Raw genomic sequence first — 22,474 nt, forward strand, 5'->3', positions numbered from 1 at the left:
CGCGGTCCACACCGGCCGACACAGCAGAGACGCAGAAGCTTCGTGGTGGTTGTTTTTTTTTCTTGCCAGCGGGAGAGGTAAGCGCCGCGGCCTGCGGTCCTGGTCCCCACGTTTCCGGGCCGGCCTTGGGTCTCGCTGGCGGCTCCTACTGACCCGGGGTGCCTGTCGCTTTTCAGGTCGTTTTCTTCGTTTGCGTTTTTGTGCTGCGGCCTGTGGCTCGATTGCTTGCGACACCCGCCTGTCCACCTGCTGACCGATCCGATTGGCTCCCGGCAACATGAAGCTCCCCTTGGTGGCTGCGGTGCTGCTGCTGCTGAGTGCAGCACGGGCCGAGGAGGAGGACAAGAAGGAGGACGTGGGCACGGTGGTGGGCATCGACCTGGGGACCACCTACTCCTGGTGAGGGGTCTTTTTGTGTGGGCGGGTGGGGCGGGGCCCCCAAGCTGGCGTGGACCGTGCGATGCTCATTGCTTTTCTGTTTTTCCCCCTTAAATCCACAGCGTCGGGGTGTTCAAGAACGGCCGCGTGGAGATCATCGCCAACGACCAGGGCAACCGCATCACCCCGTCGTATGTGGCCTTCACCCCCGAAGGGGAGCGGCTCATCGGGGACGCCGCCAAGAACCAGCTCACGTCCAACCCTGAGAACACGGTCTTCGACGCCAAGCGGCTCATCGGCCGCACGTGGAACGACCCGTCGGTACAGCAGGACATCAAGTTCCTGCCCTTCAAGGTCTGACCCGGAATCTTCTAGATGGAGGCCCAAGGGAGCAGAGCATTAGAGGGGAGGGGGCTTGGAGAATGAATGTAACGTGTATTGTTTTAACTTAATAATTCCAACCTATTAGAAGGTTTAGGACAAAGTCTGCCCACAATAGTTTAGGATGGAGACGCTGATTGGGAGTGGAGATGCCTTCCTAAGAGTTGGCTTCCTGTGTGGGTTGGTCGATATTTGGCTCTGAGGGACCCAGCGGTAGGGACAAGAGTGTCTTTAAAAAAAATCAGTTGAAATAGCATTAGCTGTGTTTGTAAAAATGGTAATATTCTTTAAAATAGGTTGTTGAGAAGAAAACAAAACCATACATTCAAGTGGATATCGGAGGTGGGCAAACAAAAACGTTTGCTCCTGAAGAAATTTCTGCCATGGTTCTCACCAAGATGAAAGAAACTGCTGAGGCTTACCTGGGGAAGAAGGTGAGGATTTTTCAATCAGTGCTAGGTGTGTTGTTCTTATTAATTGATTTATGTAGAGATGTCTTGATTTTCAGATTGGAATTTGGATGTCACCCATGTGGGTCAGGCTGGAGGGGGGCTTTTATTGTAGGTCAGACAAAACACTAGGCGTGTTCCATGTGTGTGAAATTGTATGGGTTGTACTTACCTAAGAATTGGCTTACATAGTAAAGCGCTAGCTTGGCTATCATGTAAAGGCTAAGCTACGTGAGAAGCATCCTTACTTAGCTCCGCTTATCCTGTAGGTTACCCATGCCGTGGTCACAGTGCCCGCTTACTTCAATGATGCCCAGCGTCAGGCAACCAAAGATGCTGGGACGATCGCTGGACTGAACGTCATGAGGATCATCAATGAGCCGTAAGTGAGACTCCAGGCTGGGGCCCCCTCGCCAGGCAGGGAAGATGAGAACTGGCCTGAGCTTTCCCCCTTTGATTCTGACAGGACCGCAGCTGCCATTGCTTACGGCCTGGATAAGCGCGAGGGAGAGAAGAACATCCTGGTGTTCGACCTGGGCGGGGGAACCTTCGATGTGTCTCTCCTCACCATCGACAACGGGGTCTTTGAAGTCGTGGCCACTAATGGAGACACTCACCTGGGCGGAGAAGACTTCGACCAGCGTGTCATGGAGCATTTCATCAAGCTGTACAAAAAGAAGACTGGCAAAGATGTCAGGAAAGACAACAGGGCCGTGCAGAAGCTCCGGCGGGAGGTGGAGAAGGCCAAACGGGCCCTGTCTTCGCAGCATCAAGCAAGAATTGAAATTGAGTCCTTTTATGAGGGAGAGGACTTCTCAGAGACCCTCACTCGGGCCAAATTTGAAGAGCTGAACATGGTATGTTTCTTGGTTTCTGCTTTGCTGATGAGTTCCACTTGGACTCTGACTTGAGGAATATTGAGGCAGTGTGTGGGCCTCGCCGGCAGCACGCTGACTCTGTCTGTCATTCTAGGACCTGTTCCGGTCTACCATGAAACCTGTCCAGAAAGTGTTGGAGGACTCCGATTTGAAGAAATCTGACATTGATGAAATTGTGCTCGTTGGTGGTTCTACTCGAATTCCAAAGATTCAGCAGCTGGTTAAAGAGTTCTTCAATGGCAAGGAGCCATCGCGTGGCATCAACCCTGATGAGGCCGTGGCGTACGGTGCTGCTGTGCAGGCTGGAGTGCTGTCTGGCGATCAGGACACAGGTAGGTCACTGGCATCCCCAGCAGTGCTTCCCTGGCTTGATGGGGAGGAAGGCTGGCAGCAAGGTCACACTGCTAGAGTGCCATGAAGCAGGGCCTGGGCAGTCTGAGTCCTCGGCACGTAATCTCATTTACTGCCCCCAAGATGGCCTGTGCCCAGAACTTATCCTGACACCCAGATGGCAGAGCATGTGGAGAGGTGTGGTAGGCACTGCATACATCCCTGGAATTGTTTGTCTTTGCAGGGGATCTGGTGCTGCTCGATGTGTGTCCTCTTACCCTTGGCATTGAGACTGTGGGAGGTGTCATGACCAAACTGATTCCAAGGAACACTGTAGTGCCCACCAAGAAGTCTCAGATCTTTTCTACCGCTTCCGACAACCAGCCAACTGTCACAATCAAGGTCTATGAAGGTAATTGCCTGCATTGTTTTAAGTATCCCCTATTTAGTGCTCACTCTTACAATGGCCAAGGAATGAATTAACTGCCTTTTTTTTCCCCCCAGTAACTGCTACTTTTTAGATTTGGAGAATATTTGACCACTCTTGAGTTTCATTGTCAGCACTTATCTAGCTGTTTAGCACTCTCCCATTAAAAATGACTTCAGTGCCAGCTTCTAGAATATAGGACAAGAAAAGGGTTTCTCATGATGGAAAGTAGCTGCGACTGAGTTAATGATGTATCAGTCTCTTTCAGCTTGACAAAGTGCCCTGTCACTCTAGGCTCTGACTGACACGCAGGGTCCAGGATGCGCTCTGTGTGTGTGTGTGTGTGTGTGTGTGAGTGAGTGAGTCACTGACAGGTTCTGTGTGCACTTCCAGGTGAACGACCGCTAACCAAAGACAATCACCTCCTGGGCACATTCGATCTGACTGGAATTCCTCCTGCTCCCCGTGGCGTGCCGCAGATCGAAGTTACCTTCGAGATCGACGTGAACGGTATTCTGCGTGTGACAGCTGAAGACAAGGGTACAGGGAACAAGAATAAGATTACAATTACCAATGACCAGAATCGCCTGACCCCCGAGGAGATCGAAAGGATGGTCAACGATGCCGAGAAGTTCGCTGAAGAAGACAAAAAGCTCAAGGAGCGCATCGACACCAGAAACGAGCTGGAAAGCTACGCCTACTCGCTGAAGAACCAGATCGGAGACAAAGAAAAGCTGGGTGGCAAACTTTCCTCTGAAGACAAGGAGACCATGGAAAAAGCCGTGGAGGAGAAGATTGAATGGCTGGAAAGCCACCAAGATGCTGACATTGAAGACTTCAAAGCTAAAAAGAAGGAACTAGAAGAAATTGTTCAGCCAATTATCAGCAAACTCTATGGAAGCGCAGGCCCTCCTCCAACTGGTGACGAGGATACAACAGAAAAGGATGAATTGTAGATGCTGATCTGCTGACGCTGTACATTGTAAATACTGGACTCAGGAACTTTTGTTAGGAGAAAATTGAGAGAACTTAAGTCTCGAATGTAATTGGAATCTTCACCTCAGAGTGGAGTTGAAAATGCTATAGCCCAAGTGGCTGTTTACTGCTTTTCATTAGCAGTTGCTCACACATCATGGGGTGGGGGGACAAAAGGAATTGGCTATCTTAACATTTTGGTTAGGGGGCGTGTTCACCTGGAAATGTTCTATTTAACAACTGGGTCATGTGCATATGGTGTAGGAACTTTTTTCTACCATAAGTGACACCAATAAATGTTTGTTATTTACACTGGTCTAATTTTTGTGAGGAGCTTTCTCATTAGATGGTTTATTTTCAGGAAGTAACTAAAACTTAGGCTGGGGGGATACTTGGGATGTTGGGAGAGGTTCCATTCAGCCCTTGCTTTTCCTGGACTGTGCCTGCCCTTCCTCTAAGCATGGGACGGGCTCACCCACAGCCTGTCTAGGCAAGGGCCATTTCAGAACGCCCTAGGCTCTTACACCTGCTTGGAAAACCCTACTTCCTTTTGGATTTTTTATTATTATAGCTTTAGTATTTTTATTATAGCTTTGTAGTTTCCTGGATTTACACTTGGACTACATTTTGTCAAGACAGGTTTGAGATTGGGTAGAGTTTCTGAGGAACGGAATGGCTTAGGTGAATGCTGGCCACCAGTACAGGGCAGGCTCTTTAGGAATTCTGCCCAGGGGTAGACCTGTATGGCTATGGATTTGCGAGGGGTGGTCACAGACCTTGGGCCCGATCCTGCCCTTGTCTTTGCGGTCTGGCTGCACTGCCCAATACCTGCCTCTGTGGAATACAGTACAGCAGGTATGCAGTTTAGACCCAGGACAGGTACTAAAATGAACCTGCAATGCTGTGTGCCCTAGGGATGCAGTTGATGGGGATCCAGGGGATCCCCACGGCCTTGAAAAGGTCTGCTGCCTTTCATTAACAGCTGCAAGTCGCTTGTCTAGCTCATACTGGTAAAACCCTTGCACTTGGCTACCCACTTCTTTTGTTCATGTACCTCCGTAGCTGAGAGCCATGTGAATTAGTAGTGCAAAAGATAATGTTTTGTGGGTAAGTGATTTTGGGGGCTGCTGTGGCACAGTGGGTGAAGCCACCAGCTGCAGTACCGGAGCCCATGTATGTGAGTCCCAGTGGCTGCATTTCCAGTCCAGCTCCCTGCTAACGCACTTGGGAAAGGAGCAGGCATGACCCAATGCCTGGTAGGCTCCTGCTCACCATGTGGGAAACCTGGATCACGTTCCAGGCTTCCTGCTTCAGCCTGACCCAGCCCTGACTATTATACTCATTTCAGGAGTGAACCGGCAGAATTTAAGACAACTGTGTCACCGCCGGCCCCCATCCTTCAAATAAATCTTTAAAAACAATGGGGGGGGGCCCAGCATGGTAGCCTGGCAGCTCAAGACCTCACCTTGCCGGAATCCCATATGGGTACCGGATCCTATCCTGGCAGCTCCACTTCCCATCCAGCTCCCTGCTTGTGGCCTGGAAAAGCAGTTGAGGACAGCCCAAGGCCTTGGGACCCTGCACCTGTGCGGGAGACCCTGAAGAAGCTCCCAGCTGTAGGCTTTGGATGGGCTCAGCTCTGGCCATTGTGGCCACTTGGAAAGTGAGTCAGCAAACAAGTTCTTTCTCTGTCTCCTCTGTATATCTGCCTTACCAATAAAATGTCTTGTTTAAAAATAAGTAGATAGACAGATGAAGCAAGCTAATATTTCTTACCTGTGCAAGCACTTTCCTTATCAAAGAAGGGAAAAACTTCAAGATCCTGAAGTCTTCTCCCTTTTTAAGCCCATTAGATCCAGGGCAGGCACTTGGCACAATGCTAAAAATGCCACTGGGGACGGTCATGACCCACCATGCAATGCCTGGGTCTGCATCCCACCTACGCTCCTTTCCAATCAAAATGAATAAAACTTAAAAAAACAAACCTGAGTTTTATTAGTCAACTAGAGTCACAATACAATCATTATAAATTTCCCCTTCTGTGTTCATCCCACCAAACACAAAACAGAGCCACATGTCGCTCTGACTTTCCTCATGTGCGTCATCACGGCAGGTCAGTCCTTTGTCACCGGCGGTGGGCCCCTCGGCCTCACAGCTCACACCCACAGAACCTGAGTCTTCCTTCTCAGAAGCACGAGACACCGGCCATGGGATGACACACATGGAATGGTCCAGCCGCCCGGCGGGGAGGAAAGCATCAAACTTCAGCAAGGTCCAGTGTTGATTTTCTGTGTCGGGCAGGAAAAAAGGCCCTGTTCAGTTCATGTCGAGAAATTCCCAGAAATGCTCAGCCAATACAATGAACAAGCCTACTAATATAGTTACTGCTTGAAAGAAGTCATTTCCTACAAGTTCAGTGCCATCCCTTGGACTTTTTGTAAGATTTTTTTTTTTTAATTGGATACACAGAGAAGGGGAGACAGATTTTTTTTGTGTGCTGGTTCACTTGTCAAGTGGCCAAAACGGCCGGAGCTAAGCATCCCCTGGGATTTACACAGAAGAGTCAAATCAAAACCAAGGCACGGTGTCAGTTTATAAGAAACATTCCGGTATTGAAAGGGGCTGAGGGTCCCCAACTCACCTATGTGATACTGGTACATCGTGTCCAGTGCTCCTGTGGGAGTCATCCCTCCAAAGACATACAGGTGCTTCCCCACGGCTACAGCGGAGTGGGCGGCGCAGCCCACGGGCGCAGCCCCCGTGGGACTCAGCTGCTGCCACTTCATGTCACCTGCCGAGAGAAGACGCGTCTTGACACAAGTGGGCTACAGTGTGGTTTCAGATTGATCCGACCACCGTTACAAACACATCACACTGACAGTCACTAAGGACGGTGAGATGTAATAGAACAGGGTGTAGTGTGCGCGTGGATTACCCGGGTAGGAAGAGGCTTGGTGATCCAGGTGACTGCTGCAGGTGGTCTCCAGGGTACACGGAAACGCGATCCTGTTTTAGGGTGGCCTTCATCTTCAACTGTTCCTCAACTGCCCACAGAGAGGTAAGGGGGTGTGTGTTTCATACTGTCAGCTTTTAAGACAGCCATTTCAAAAGTGCCGTTACGTCCGCTGCTACCCCTTCCTGGGGACGAGCAAGCAGGCCTAGACAGACGGATGCGCTCATCCACAGCTTGGGAGTGGCAGGGCGTGACGTGTACTCGGCGTGGAAGCTAAACCCCAGGTCTGCTGCTGCGGAACTGCGTGGCCTCCGAACCTGCCCCTCAGCTGTAAGCACGTTTTGGAGACGTTTTTGATTTTTCTTTTTGTGCTTCTTTTTAAAATACATGACAGGTGGATAGATAAAGACAGAGCTGTCATTTCTGCTGGCTAACTTCCCAAATGCCTCTAACAGTCAAAGCAGACTTGGGAGTTCAACCCGGGTCTCCCTTGTGCCCGATGAGAACCTAATTACTGAAGCGATCTGCTGCCTACTAGGGTGTGCATTGGCAGGAATCCTGCAGGCACGAGGGGCAGGCAGGGGTCGGACCCAGGAACTCCAACATGGCACGTGGGCATCTGTAACTGCTAGGCCAAAAGCCTGTCACAAGCAATTTTTTTTTCCTAATATTTATTTATGATTGGAAAGGCAGAGTTATATATAGAGAAGGAGAGACAAAGATCTTCCATCTGCTGATTCACTCCCAAAATGGTTGTGATGGCTGAAACTGAGCTGATCTGAAGCCAGAAGCCAGGAGCCAGGAGCTTCTTTTGATGTCTCCCATGTAGGTATAGAGATCCAAGCACTTGGGCCATGCTGCACTGCTTTCCCAGGTCATAAGCAGGGAGCTAGATCAGAAGTGGAGTAGCTGGGACACAACCTAAGCTATGCCGGTGCTATAAGCAGTGGCTTATCCCTTTATGCCACTGCACTGGCCCCATTCAAACAAGCATTTAAATAAGGCAGGATATCAATAGACTTTAAAGGTTTAGAGAACCACTTGTATAGGTAGAAAAAAAGCAAAGCAGTTTCTCAGCATAAGAGAAAAGTATTTGGGCCAGTGTAACGACTCAACTGGTTAATCCTCTGTCTCCAAGTGCCAGCATTCCACATGGGCACCGGTTTGCGTGGCTCTACTCTGCTTTCCATCTAGCTCCCTGATTGAGGCCTGAGAAAGCAGTGGAGGATGGCTTAAAACTTAATGCCCCATGTGGAAGACTCCTGGTTTTGGATTGGCTCAACTGGCTGTTGTGGCCATTTGGGGAGTGAACTAGCAGATGGAAGATCTTCCTGTTTCTCCTTCTCTCCGTAAATATGCCTTTCCAATAAAAGCAAAAAAAGAGAGAGAGAGAGGAAAGTATTTTGTTCTTAAAAAATGAACATTGGGGGCCCAGTGCCATAGCCTAGTGCTAAAGTCCTTGCCTTGCACACGTCATGATCCCATAAGGGCACCAGTTCGTATCCCAGTATCCCTGCTTCCCATCCAGCTCCCTGCTTGTGGCCTGGGAAAGCAGCCAAGGATGGCCCAAAGCTTTAGGACCCTGTACCTGCATGGGAGACCCAGAAGAAGCTTAAAAATTGGTTCAGTTCTAGCCATGGCAGCCACTTGGGGAATGAATCAACGCACGGAAGATCTTCCTCTCTGCCTCTCCTTGTTTCTGTATATCTGACTTTCCAATAAAAAAATCTTTTAAAGAAAATGAACATTGGGAAGCTGGTATTGTCTCCCTCAGCATCCTCCATCAGAGAGCAGATCTCAGCCCTGGCTGCTCCACTGCTTTTTAATTTTTATAAAAGATTTATTCTAAATAAAATAAATGCTGTTCAAGTCCAAGTCCCTGCTAATGTGTATCAAGGGAGGCAGCTGATGATGGCCCAAGCGCTTGGGTCCCTGCCACCCCTAGGAGACCCGGATGGAGCTCCTCTCTTTCAGCCTGATCCAGCGCTGGCTGTGACGGGCATGTTTGGGAGGAAGCCAGTGGATGGCAGACACAGAGCTCTACCCTGCTCTTGCCATCTTTCAAATAAATAAATAAATAATTTTTTTAGTTATCTTTCCTATTATCTTACTCTCTTTCTCTCTAATCGGGCTGCCTGGTTCTGTGAAGATGGCTTCCATCTGTGATTGCAAAGCAGGGACCCAGCAACTCAGGCTAGGAGGCGAGAACCAGTCAGGCCAAAATTCTAGCCAATGCAAGGTCCCCTGGCTTCAGATGTCACCCGGTCAGAACACGCGGGGTTGGCAAGGCAGCCTCCTGTGCATCAGCGTTCCTGTGCCTTCTGCCCATTGCTCCAATTCGAGCGGCCCGGAGCCACCAGGAAACACGTTCCATTGTCCATGTGACCACACATGACCAGGAGTGTGCTCATTACCAGTCACTGTGCTAAGCGCTGGAAAGAGACTGGGAGACCAGAGACAAAGTCCCGGCCCTAAGGCAGCACATGGCCCAAGAGAACAATCCAGAAAGAACCCAACACTTCATGGCACACAGGCCCTTCACATGCCCAAAGACAATTCTCATGCACTCCTTATGTGCCAGTGCTGCAAACCCACCTCCTGATCCACACTGCACCAATCCAGGCCCCTCAGGGGCTACTGGCTAAAGAAATCCAGTTGGGGAACACAAAAGCACAGCAGACAACATAGCAACAAGAGGGCATGGTTGTCAGAGGGATAAAAGACGGTAAACACCTAAGGCCACAGTAAGTACTCAGCAGTGCCCATTCACCCCTGTTCTTGCTCATTAGTAGAACTTGGTAGAATGGGCCCAGCGTGATAGTCTAGTGGCTAAAGCCTCGCTTTGCATGCCCGGGATCCCATATGGGCAGCAGTTCGTGTCCTGGCAGCTCCACTCCCCATCCAGCCCCCACTTGCGGCCTGGGAGGGAAGTAGAGGATGGCCCAAAGTCTTGGGACCCTGCACCCGTGTGGGAGACCCAGAAGAAGCTTCTGGCTCTTGACTTTGAATCAGCTCAGCTGTGCCTGTTGCAGCCACATGGGGAGTGAACCAGCAGATAGAAAATCTTTCTCTCTGTCTCTTCTTCTTTCTGTATGTCTGCCTTTCCAATAAAAATATGTTAATATTAAGAAAAACAAACAAACAAAAACAAACAGGGCCTGGTGTAGTGGCCTAGCAGCTAAAGTCTTTTCCTTCAATGGGCTGGGATCCCATATGGGCGCCAATTCTAACCCCAGCAGCTCCACTTTCCATCCAGCTCCCTACTTGTGGCCTGGAAAAGCAGTCAAGGATGGCCTAAAGCCTTGGGACCCTGCACCCACGTGGGAGACCTGGAGGAAGTTCCTGGCTCCTGGCTTTGGATCAGCTCAGCTCCAGCCGTTGCGGTCACTTGGGGAGTTAACCAACAGATGGAAGATCTTCCTGTCTGTCTTTCCTCCTCTCTGTATATCTGACTTTGCAATAAAAATAAATAAATCTTAAAAAAAAAAAAAACTTGGCAGAATCTAGTGAAGATTCTACGAGCTGGCCAAGTCACCTGCAGGCAAGATCAAGGGCCTTTCAAATCCATTCCCAAGCATTTCACACTCACAGGCCTGTGCCGTCCTCCTGACTTACCTGTATCGATGCAGTGGAGATCGCTGTAGAACGTCTCCCCGGCCAGGCCTCCGTGGATGAAGAGCTTTGTTCCCGCTGCCACCATAACATGACCATGCCGTGGGGAAGGAGGACTTCCAAAGGTCTCTGGCTGTGACCATGTCAGAGCGTCTAGGAAAGCAAGGAGATGGGAAACACACACAGGGCTCTTGTCACCTCCTGGGAAGCGGCAATGCGACAAGCAGGTGGAGACTAGGAAGTCATTCACCCCCAACTTACCAACCTCGCCCAGGCTCCCTCCCTCACCAGCCTGTCCAGCTCTGCCTGCAGGTTTTCAGAGCTGCAGAACCCACCAATTTAACACGCCCATTCTACTTGGCATCAGGAAGCCAGCCTTTGCCCTGCAGTTAAAGTTCACTAATCAGACTGGTCTCCGACTGCAGCCATTCTGTTGTGGAAGACAAGATTTTATTCTTTTTCAAAGGGTGAGTAGTAGTACATTCTTCATTTACACTAAAATTCCTTTATCTGGTCATCAGTTAGTGGGCATCTGATTTCGTCTCTTGGTTATTGTGACATGAGCTACTATAATAAACACGGGGGTACAGATAACTCTGAAATGCTGATTTGATTTCCGTTGGATACATTCCCAGGAGTGGGATGGCTGGGTCACATGGTAGATCTATTTTCAGATTTCTGAGAAATCTCTACACGATCTTCCATAATGGTTCCACTAATTTCCTCTCCCACCAACAATGCATTGAGGTGCCTCTTTTTCCATTTGCCAAAAAAAAAAAAAAAGTGGTAATTAATATATACAGAGAGTACCAAAAAATATAATGAGTATGAATGAAATATTGAGATAATATTGAGAAAATTTTGGGCCCAGTGAGGTAGCCCAATGGCTAAAGTCCTCGCCTTGCACACAACAGGATCACATATGGGCGCCAGTTCTAGTCCCAGCAACCCCATTTTCCATCCAGCTCCCTACTTGTGGCCTGGGAAAGCAGTCAATTATAAAATAAAGTATGTAAAAATGAAATAAAACACATGATTGCAAAAAATTAAGACAAAAATCAGGTCCCGTTGTGAAGACTCAATTGGCTAATCCCCTCTTCAAGCACCAGGATCCCATGTGGGCACTTGCCCAAAAAGCAATATTATTAAAAAAAAAAAAAAAATGAACTGCTTTGTAAGATAATGCCAAGGTCAGTGTAGTGATGTAATGGGTCAAGCTGCCTACAGTGCCAGCATCCTGTATGAACGCTGATTTGTGTCCCAGCTGCTCCCCTCCCAGCCAGCTCCCTCCTTTGGCCTGGGAAAGCAGTAAAGGATAGCATAGGTGTTTGGGCTCCTAGAACCACATGGGAGACGTGAAGGAGCCCCTGGTTCCCAGCTTCCGATCAGCTCCATTCCGGACACTGTGGCCATTTGCCGAGTGCAACAGCACATGGAAGAGCCCTCTCCCTGTCAGTTCGCCTTTCAAATAAGACAAAATAGTTTTTTAAAAGTATGTCATTCAATGTTTGCACCGTTTCAACTCAGTAATTGCACTTCTTAACATCTATTCTGCTTAAATATTTGTGACTCTTATAAGTGCTCAGCAACATGAATCCAAGGTCAGCCAAAAGTACATCTGTAGGGGAATGGCTGCAGGAGGAGCACCCACAGAGGCCGCTTTGCATGTGTATCGGTCCTGACTTGATGTATGAGGAAGTGGTAATATTAGCAGTTAATACTTATTAGGTATTTCCAATGTGCCAGGCAGTACGATATGCAGAATATCCTATTATCTCAATGAAACTTTACAACTCTGTGTGATAAAGACTATTATAAACTTCATTTTACAAACCAGCAGACCAAGACCCAGAGCCTTAAGCTCTTATTGGTCTGAAGCAGCACAATGCATTGTCAGATCTGGTGTGTGGTCAGGCCATCGGAGTTCGCAGTTTACACATGTAATTAATATCTACTAACCCTGTGCCCCAAGAGGAAGCCACACAACCCTGTGTGGCTGTTTACAATTGGATTCTTTGTGTGTGGTCTAAAAACTTTTGTGTAATTTTTTTTAAAAATCAGAAAACTCATATATAGGCATATATTTAGAAACATGTTTGACCAATACTTAAGGAAGTCGGAAATGAGATGGCAGGGATTATTCTCTGTGTCCATCTGTCTTGGGACCAGCACGGACAGGTTAAAAGGACGACTGTTCCTGTACAAAGTGTACTCTGTACATTTTCTAATGTGACTGTCTCAACTGTGTTTGTACAAGGTTTGTGGTGGGAAGAAGTTTGTAGCTAACGGACACACCAGTGAGGCCTCGAAGTGAGACCCTCAGTCCATACTTGCGTCAAACACGTGCAGCCTGACGTCCTGCACGGGTTGGGATCCTCTCTCTCCTCCCCCAAAGACGTAGAGCCGGCTCCCGATGGCGGCCGAGGAGGTGTGGAATGTGCGCGGAGATGGGGGCAGACTTGTCACTTCCGGTGTGGTCCAAGACCTGCTTTCTGATTTGAGAGAAGATGGACATCCAGCTAAGATCTTGACTCTTGAGCTGGAGGGGGTCACTTTTCAACTCCTAATCCCATATTCACATGCACAAATGTCAAGCAGGGAGGGTGGTACTTAGAATTTCCCAGACAGACCAAAATTTTCCAGAGCCACAAGTACAATCAAGAATAAGGTACAGTGCTGGTGTGGTGGTATAGCCAGCCAAGCTTTAGCCTGTGGCGCTGGCCTCCTATACAGGTACCAGTTCGAGTCCTGCTGTTCCACTTCTGAGCCAGCTCCCTGCTAATGGCCTAGGAAAGCAGTGGAAGATGGCACAAGTCCTTGGGTGCCTGCACCCATGTGGGAGACTCAGAAGAAGCTCCTGCCTCCTGGCTTCTGACTAGCCCAGCTCCAGTGATTGTGGCCATGTGAGCAGTGAGCCAGAGAATGGAAGGTCTCTTTCTCTCCCCTCTTTGTACGGCTGCCTTTCAAGAAAAACAAACAAAACATCTTTTAAAAATGTTGAACATAAAAGAAGGATGTTCAAGTTGCTTTCAGAGGACTTTGTGCTCTCTGAATTCTATCCTGTTTTGCTGATGGGCTTCGCCTATGCCCCATTCAGAGGAGCCCACACCTGTCAAAACCCATGCCCACTGTGATGCCGGGGCCCAAATGCACCAGCTGGGCATTTTAGGACATACAGCAACATATCTGGTTCTACCCATTAGATCAAGAGGCACTCTCTACACGCACTGCGATAACCAGAAGTGTTTCTAGGTAAGGCCTAACGTCCTCTAGGGGGTCTAAGTGTCCCCACTGGAGATCTGGATGATCTGGGCTCTGGATGCGCTCTGTCACCTCCCCTCTCCACAAGCTTGTCTATGTAGCAGAGCTGGTTTCTGAAATCTTCTCCAGCTTTGACACTTAAGGAGTTGATAATTGTGTATGTTACTTGGAAAAAAAAAACTACAACTTTATTATTTTCAGATTTCACTGTAAGTTAGAATTCCTGTTATCTATGAGGTAGGTAGAGTTAAATGGATTAATCAGTGCAATTAATCCAAATATACTATAATTATCACTGGCTTTATGTATGTATGTAAATAAAGTAATGTTGGGCTACTTACCAGGGTTCAGGACTTGCACACAGTTCCGATTGCCTGACTGGTTGGCACCTCCGAACACCCAGATGCTGTGAGGGGAGCAGGAGGGAGTGAAGCTGGCGTGCTCATACCGGGCCAGAAGGCCCTCCAAGCGGGCCCGGGCCCATCGGTGTGCACCTAGAAAACAGGTCACCAGTCCTTAGATTGGAGGCTGCTAACTGTGTCTCCAGATTGACAACTTGTGGAGAGACATGCCAAGAGCCCACAGGAATAGCCACCATGTCACTTTGAAATAACAATGTCAAGCCCCAAAAAGTTTGGCATCAGACGCTTCAGGGCACTGCTGACCTCGTCCACAAACCCTCTATGGAAACTTCCTCCATCCTCCCAATCACCTGGGAAGATCCTACTTGACACCAGAAGTAGCCACCTGACTCAAAATGGGCCGATCACGATCCACTGCCTGTACGCCCTCCCAGGGATGTGCTGGCTCTCTGCCCCTGACTTCTGTCAAACATTCCTGTAGCTGTGTCATTCCTCTTTTCATCGCTGGCTTAAGTGGATTGCTGTTTTCCAGAATAAATGAATTCTGACTAAAACAAGTTCACAGAATTGATACTTATTAGAAATGATATTATTTGAGACGGAGAGAAACACAGGCAGAAACAGAGGAGAGGGAGGAGAGAGAGGTAGAGACAGAGAAGAGAGAAGGAAGAAGGGACAAGCATTAGAGAATTCCTCCCTTCTTCACTCCCCCAAACGCCCACAGCAGCTCGGGCCGGGCCGGGCTCAACCAGGAGCCTGGGGAGCTTAACCCAGGTCTGTTACACAGGTGGCAGTGCCTCAGTTACTGCAGCCATCGGCACTGCCTCCCAGGGGCACTGGAAGAAGTGAGAATTTTTAATTTTTGGAGCTGAAATTTAAACCCAGGTTGCTCTGGTATAGGATGTGGGTGTCTCAGCTGGCATCCCAACTGCTAGGCCAAACTCTGGCCATCTATCGCTTATTTTACTTTAGTAAACCACTTAGCTAGGACTGTTGGGGACCACGTTGCTAGAGTACGGATGCCAAGTGAAGCAAATTATCATGCCCGCGTGACAGGACGCTGAGGCCCAGATGATGGACGACTTAGACAGTTTGGCTGGGATTACGAAGTCAGGAATGGGTTGTAATAGACACGTAACTGCGCTAAGCAGTGAGCAACTTGAACACTGGGAGGGGTTTAACTTGCCTTGGATCTCCTGGTGCAGAGAGCAGGCACTCAAAAGCCCAGACAGGACTCGAGGGGACAATGGCACATTGGCACATCGGAGAATGAGAGCCCCGAACACAGGTGGCAGCTCAGCTCCAAAGAATTATTACTGTGCAATTAGACATGAAGGCCTCTTATTGCTGTATATGATCAGTACAAGTACAAACTACTTCCAGAATTAAGCTCCTGCACATTTGCTTTATTACTTTTTTAAAAAAATATTTATTTATTTTTATAACAAAGTCAGATACACAGAGAGGAGAAGAGACAGAGAGGAAGATCTTCCGTCCGATGATTCAGATTGATTCAGCTCTGGCCATTGCAGCCACTTGGGGAATGAATCAGTGGGTAGAGGGTTTTCATTTCTGTCTCCCCTCTTCTCTGTATATCTGACTTTCCAATAAAAACAAATAGACAAACAAAAAAATGAGACTACCTGGCTAGGCATGGAAAACACCTTGGACAATGGGTTTCAAGTCAGGATATTCTAAGTCTAAGAAATAGCCCCACACTGCGGTAGAGGTGGTGGAAATGATAAGCAATTATGAAGATGCGCGACATTGAGAACTTGGTGGTTAACTGGCTCTATTTACATTTTCCTAGAGAACTATTTCTTCGATGGATGGCTGGATGGTCAGGCCTCCATAAGGATTTTCTTCCTAAGACAGGGGGGCATTTATCAGGTAGATGTGTGCCAGGGGCTTGCAGAGATCTTTGGGACCTGTCCATAGCAATTTTTTTTAAAGATATATTTATTTATTTACTATTGGAAAGTCAGCTTTACAGAGAGAAGGAGAGACAGAGAGAATGATCTTTTATTCATTGGCTCACTCCCCAAGTGGCCACAACAGCTGCAATTGAGCTGTTGTGAAGCCAGGAGCCAGTGGCTTCTTCCGGGTCTCCCACGCGGGTACAGGGTCCCAAGGCTTTGGGCCATCCTTGATTGCTTTACCAGGCTACAAGCAGGAAACTGGAGCAGCTGGGACATGTTCATATGGGATTCCGGCGTGTGCAAGGTGAGGCTTTAGCCACTAGGCTACTATGCCAGGCCCGCTTGGTACTGTTTTATAGAGGAATAAATTTGCTGCCCTGCCTGAACTCTCATGCTTAGAAATGCTGATGTCACGGTCCATGCACAAAGCCAGCTGTGCCCCACAGCCTCAGGGCTTACCCAGATCCATGGTGTGCACATCCGAGAAGCTTCTGCTTGGATTTGCTCCCCCAACAATGAAGATCTTCCCCCTCTTGTCACCACCAACAGGAGGTAAATATGAGCAGCTGTGGCCAACTCGAGCACAGGGGATCTCTCCGGACGGAGTCAAGGTGTACCTGAGCAGAGAACAAACAGCGCGTTCTTTCCATTCCTAAGAAGTGGTGACAATGAACAGTCTCCCACTGCATACAGCCGAGTAGCACCTCCATGATCCTGGGGGCAGCACCTGCCCTGAGCTCCCAGCTCTCGACTTGCCAGCTCTGTCACACTTTCATCTTCCGTGGCGTCACTGGGCTGCTGTGCTACCTGCTAGTCTGAGAAACACAACCAGCAGTAGTGACTGGTATGCCCAAGCACAAGGTGGTGGCAAGGACCGTGGTTTGTGACTTCAGAGTTCGTTTAAATCCTAGCTCAGGTACTCTCCAGTGTGGGAACCTTTGTGAACTTCAATTTCCTCATTTTCACAAATGAGAATAGATACAGTTCTTATCCTGAAAGTGGATGTGAGATGCGGCCTCGCAGGCGTGCAGGAAGAGATCCAGCCAATGGTGGGGACAGCTTGATGTGCATTTATAGAAACCTACAGCCACAGTGCTCCTGTCAGCTGACAGATTCTCCTGAATTTGCTAGTTTTAAGAGCCTTTCTAGAGTATTCACAGAGTTTACCCTATGAGAAACCAAAACCATGGGCCCAGCACGATAGCGTAGTGGTTAAAGTCCTCGCCTTGAAAGCACCAGGATCCCATGTGGTCACTGTTTCTAATCCCAGCAGCTCCGGTTCCCATCCCGCTCCCTGCTTGTGACCTGGGAAAGCAGTCGAGGACGGCCCAAAGCTTTGGGACCCTGTATCCGCATAGGAGACCTGGAAGAGGCGCCTGGCTTCGGATAGGCTCAGCTCCAGCTGTTGCGGCCGCTTGGGGAGTGAACCATTGGATGGAACATCTTCCTCTCTGTTCTCCTGCTCTCTGAATATCTGCCCTTCCAATAAAAATAAATAAATCTTTTTTAAAAATCCAAAGCCAGGGTTTTTGCGGAAAAAAAATCAAATAAGGATCTGGGTCTTTCCATTCTGAAAAGTTATTCTGAATATTCCTTGAGAAAACACTTCAAGCCCAGTTGGGGAGTGAATCATCAGATGGAAGATCTTCCTCTCTGTATATTGACTTTGTGAGTGCTTGGCGCAGGCAGCAGGATCAGCACAAGCAGGTCCCAAGTGGGGCAGCTGCACAACGTGGGAAAGGATGGGGAGAAGAACAACCACATGAGGAACAAGGTTTGCAGCTGGAAAGATGGGCAGGAATGGATTCTGCAGAGCCCTGCTTGAGGAGTCTGCTTTTATCCTAAGACCAACAAGGAAGCACAGAAGGGTCCTAACACTAGGAAACGCCATGATTACAATGTACTTCAGCCTAGCACTGGACGGATCACCGAAGTGGGAGGATCTACCTCAAGGTCAAGGCAAAGGTGCCCTCCCCCAGCAGCCTTCTCTGTGCCCGGCTGCAGTACAGACCCCCTCATCACCGTTACCTGCTCTTCTGCAGCTGACACCACCCAGGCCTGGCTGCCTTTGGACCCCTAGACCCCACAGAGCAGCTGCCTGACAGACACGCGTGGGGTGCTGAATGAAGTTTGGTCAAACGAGCCACCAGTGAAGCCAGCTTCAGCCAAATCCGACTCCCTAAACAATCTTAAAAACGAGTCGCAGCTTGAGGGAAAGTCAGTGTTGGAGCTAAGGCTGGCAGCTGGCCAGTGCCTTACTCTCCTAATAAGAGGATTTTAATAAAATCAATATCTGCTCTGTGAAAATGACCACCCCCTTCCTCCGAAGACCTTCTTAGACAGTTGGGTTTTAATTACCGAATGCCACAGTTTCATCCCTATTTTTTCATTTATGATCAGATCTGTTAGGAAACTACTTATAAATTAGAAAGTCAGATTTTCACGTCTGAATCCTTCCTTACCATGTTGCTTTCCTGGGCTTGTCTCCAGGCTCCAAGACTGGCAGCTGCCTCATGTTGTCCTGTACAATAGGAAAAAAAAAAGCAATTTGAGACATTTATGATGGTCTTCTTCATAAAATACAGAACAAATCCATTCATCCCTCTCTTTGACATCTTTCCTGTTAAATGTAGCACTTTCTAGCACCTGATTACACTTTTAAGAATTTATTTATTTGAAAGGTCAAGTTATAGTGAGCGTGAGAGAAAGAAAGATCTTCCATCTGCTGGTTCACTTTCAAAAGGTTGCAGTAGTTCCAGCTGGTTCAGGTCAAATCCAGGAACCAGAAATTCCATCTGGCTCTCCCAGGTGGATGGCAGAGGCCTAAGGACTTGGGCCATCTTCTATTGCTTTTCCAGACACATTAGCAGGGACCTAGATCAGATGAGGTGTGGTTGGGACTCGAATGAACATGCCTACGGGATCCCAGCTTTACAAGCAGCAACTTAATCTGTAGTGCCAAACACTGTCCCCATACCTCCTGATTAATTTAAATATGCATCTCAGGCTTTTTTGCTTGAGATTTATTTATCTGAAAATGTTATAGAGAGAAGGAGAGATTAAAAAAGAGGGATGTCTTCCATCCACTGGTTCACTCACCAAATGGCCACAACGGCCAGGACCATGTCAGACAAAGCTAGGAACCAAGAGCTTCAACCAGTCTCCCGTAGGGGTGCATGGACCCAAGTACTTGGGCCATCTTCCATTGCTCTCCCAGTCACATTAGCAGGTAGATGCTCAGAAGTGGAGGAGTTGGGACTCAAACTGGTGCCCACGTGCATGGCAGCATGGCAGATCGTTTTAACCTGTTTTGTCCCAATGCCAATCCTATCATCAACTTTTTGATATAACCTTATAGTTGTGAGGCAACCATAAGATAACTTTTCTTAACACGGTTACAAGAGTTTTATGGTGAAAGATATGCTTTTATTTTTAATTCTCATGGGAGAAATTGCATATATCAAAATAAAATTTTAGAATTTTATCTACATTTACCAGAAATAAAATAGGCACTGTGAGGCACAGCCAGTTAAGCTGCCTCTGGTGTTGCCAACATAGCATTCTGGAGAGCCGGCTCAAGTGTCAGCTACTTCCAAATTTCCATCTAGTTTCTCACTACAGCTTCCCATGTGTGTCCTAGCTGTTCCACTCCAGCTCCCCGCTAATAAAGAGCAGCACAAGATGGCCAAGTACGTGGGTCCCTGCTCCCCATGTGGAAGGCTCAGATGAAAAGCCTTTGCTCATGGCTTTACCCCGGCCAGTCCCTGCCTTTGTGGCAATTTGGGGGGGTGAACCAATAGATGGAAGCTCTCCCTCTGTCTTTCAAATAAATAAACAAGAAGAGGGGGTAGGGCGACAGTACGGAAAGGAGCATTACCTACATATGAAGAAAGGTCCTGCTGGACCCAGTGCGGTGGCCTAGTGGCTAAAGTCCTTGCCTTGAATGCATCAGGATTCCATATGGGTGCTGGTTTTAACCTAGCAGCTCCACTTCCCATTCAGCTCCCTGTTTGTGGCCTGGGAAAACAGTTGGGGACAGCCCAAAGCCTTGGGATCCTGCACCAGTGTGGGAGACCTGGAAGACGTTCCGGGCTCCCAGCTTCAGATAGGTGCAGCTGCAGCTGTTTTGGGCACTTGAGAAGTGAATCATTGGACAGAATATCTTTCCTCTCAGTCTCTCTTCCTCTCTGTATATATCTGACTTTCCAATAAAAATAGGTAAACCTTTAAAAAAATTAAATGAAAAGAGCTTAAAAAAAAAAAGACCAAGAGACAGATGAGGATAAGAGAGCTTCCATCTGTTGATTCAGTCCCCAATTGTCTGCAAGGCACAGGGCTGAGTGGTGCTGAAGCCAAGCACTGGGAACTCGGGCCAGGTCTGCTGCGTGGGTGGCAGGGCCTTTAAGCACTGCTGTTACCTGCTGCCAACGCCTCTCAGGCCTGCATCTGTAGGAAGCTAGGGCAGGGAGCAGAACCAGGAGCCAAAGCCAGGAGCTCAGACGCCGGATGCAGGTGCCCTCCAACTATATCTCATCTTCACTTCTGGGCCATCTTCCGCTGCTCTCCCAGGTGTATAAGCAGGGGGCTCCGGAAGCGGAGGAGCCAGAAAACCAGCCTCTTGCAGGGCCACAACACTGCGCCCCTCCCTTCCTTCTTGCGAACCTGAAACTTGTAGGGAAAAGCAACAACAAAATCGTGTAGGTGATCCCTTTAGCCCTGCTCAACTACCTTTTCCCTGATTGGCTGCTTTCCACCCCCACTCCCCCAAGCGACTTCCTTCTCCTCGGGGCTCTGCCAGCCAGCTATCTGCAGACTTCAAAAAGTTCAACGGAAAATGGAGTTTGTGTAGAAAGATAAATTTCGAAAGAATTTGAAATCCATGCATATGAGGGCGCCTCAAAAAGTCTGTGCAAAATGTGTATTATGAAAGAACTCCGCCAGGATTTCCAATTATTTTTGTGGCAAATAAAACTTATTCCTTCACTTTCATCTCTCCATGAACTTTCTTTTTAAGATTTTATTTGTATTTGAAAGGTAGAATAATGGAGAGGAGGACAGAAATCTTCCATCTACTGGCTCACTCCCCAAATGGCCACAATGGCCAGAGATGAGTTCATCCGAAGCCAAGAGCTTCTTCCAGGCCACCCATGTGGGTGCAGGGGCCCAAGGACTTCAACCACCAGCAGGGAGCTGGATAGGAAGTGGAGCTGCCAGGATTAGAACCAGGGCCCATATGGGATCCCAGTGCGTTCAAGGCAAGGACTTTAGCTGCTAGGCCACGCCACCGGGCCCCAAAATAAAGTAAATCTTAAAAAAAAAAGTGCCATGTTCAGTTCTGGCTACTCTGTTCTGGCCCAAGTACTTGGGTTCCTGGCTCCTGGCTTCACATCCTGGGGGAGAGATACAGCAGAGAGAGGATTCTCTCTCCCTACCTCACTGTGTTATTCTGGTCTTTCCAACAAATACATCTTAAATAAATAAATCCATAAGTAAAAACCACTGGAATAGATTCTAGATTAGATTCCACTAAATTCCTAACGCGCAGGGCATGGTTGGAATTCAATTTAGAGATCCTACCAACCGACCCAGCCTAAGAAGTGGGATTAAGAAAAGTGTTAACAGGCCCAGGGATCTAGCAGGCGGATCGCAGGGCGGCCTTGGCCACAAACTGTCGACCCCAACCCCGGAGAGGGGTGGGCTGTGCTGCGCGGGGACCCCCTCCCCTGCCTCCTCCCACAGGGCACCCCCGCGAGGCTGCTCTCTCCAGGGGCTAGGAGACCCGATCGAAATGGGTCGGGTGGGCGCCTTTCGGCCAGCGCGCCCAGGCTGGACCCCCACGAGACCCTGCCCCCTCCTTCCTCCAGGCTCAGGCCCCTTTGCTAAGGGAAGCAGCGGCTCAGGCCCCGGAAACCCCAAACCCGGACCACGTTACCTGCGGCGGCTGCAGCCGGTGGCGGGCCTTGGCTCCTCCCCGCGGGGGCGGACCTTGGCTCGGCGCCTCGCCCCCGGGCCCCGGAAGAACGCGGGGGCCAACAGCTCCCCTTGCGGGCCTCCCTCGCCAGGCCTCCCTGGCAACGAACCACTGGGAAGCCAACTGGGCGGGGCGTCCACTTGGGTGACCCGAATTACCCTGGGCAGCACGCTGCACGTTTTTAGTAAGAGCAATGGGTTCTGGAGCAGAGAGCTCAGGGTGCATTGCTACCCATGCCATCTGTCTGCAGTGGGCTTTTGGAGGCCTTGGCACGGCTGGGGCGGTCCCCAGCAGGGGCGTGCTGAGAGACCACACAGTCCTTGGCATGCTGTTCATCTCCAAGAGAGAGAGGCACAAAGGCAAGTGACGGGGGAGGGGGGGCGATTGTAAGGAGTGCCAAGATTGAAGGGTTGACAGGTGAGCAGCTCCTTGTTTTTAGGAAGGCGGTTTTTCCCTGCTCCACCTGCAGGAAGACATGGGCTGCACTGGCCGGTGGCAAACACAGAAGCCCGGGTGTGCTGGTCTTGGCTGTTAGTGCTGTGGGCACATTCATCTTGAGTAGTGCTGAGCCAGCTCCT

General features: G+C 49.1%; 2 protein-coding genes across 2 annotated transcripts; one reads left to right on the forward strand and one right to left on the reverse strand.

The window, feature by feature from the left end:
• On the forward strand, positions 1 to 4,128 carry HSPA5 (heat shock protein family A (Hsp70) member 5). The gene is made up of 9 exons (XM_041004468.1): positions 1 to 77; positions 177 to 399; positions 501 to 732; positions 1,056 to 1,193; positions 1,478 to 1,590; positions 1,675 to 2,065; positions 2,181 to 2,418; positions 2,661 to 2,828; positions 3,237 to 4,128. The coding sequence occupies exons 2-9, from the start codon at positions 278 to 280 to the stop codon at positions 3,797 to 3,799; spliced, it is 1,965 nt and encodes a 654-aa protein (XP_040860402.1). The 5' UTR covers positions 1 to 77; positions 177 to 277; the 3' UTR covers positions 3,800 to 4,128.
• A 1,661-nt stretch (positions 4,129 to 5,789) lies between these two features.
• On the reverse strand, positions 5,790 to 21,887 carry RABEPK (Rab9 effector protein with kelch motifs). The gene is made up of 8 exons (XM_041004542.1): positions 21,858 to 21,887; positions 18,388 to 18,446; positions 16,385 to 16,542; positions 13,986 to 14,138; positions 12,714 to 12,875; positions 10,387 to 10,536; positions 6,460 to 6,609; positions 5,790 to 6,106 (listed from the first exon to the last, which is right to left on the reverse strand). Exons 2-8 carry the CDS (start codon positions 18,438 to 18,440, stop codon positions 5,814 to 5,816), a joined length of 1,119 nt encoding a protein of 372 aa, XP_040860476.1. The 5' UTR covers positions 18,441 to 18,446; positions 21,858 to 21,887; the 3' UTR covers positions 5,790 to 5,813.
• Between the last annotated feature and the right edge of the window lie 587 nt (positions 21,888 to 22,474).

This window comes from Ochotona curzoniae, unplaced genomic scaffold (genome assembly GCF_017591425.1).
Source record: "Ochotona curzoniae isolate NIBS_2020 unplaced genomic scaffold, NIBS_Ocur_1.0 scaffold_3208, whole genome shotgun sequence".
Classification (NCBI taxonomy): Eukaryota; Metazoa; Chordata; class Mammalia; order Lagomorpha; family Ochotonidae; genus Ochotona; species Ochotona curzoniae.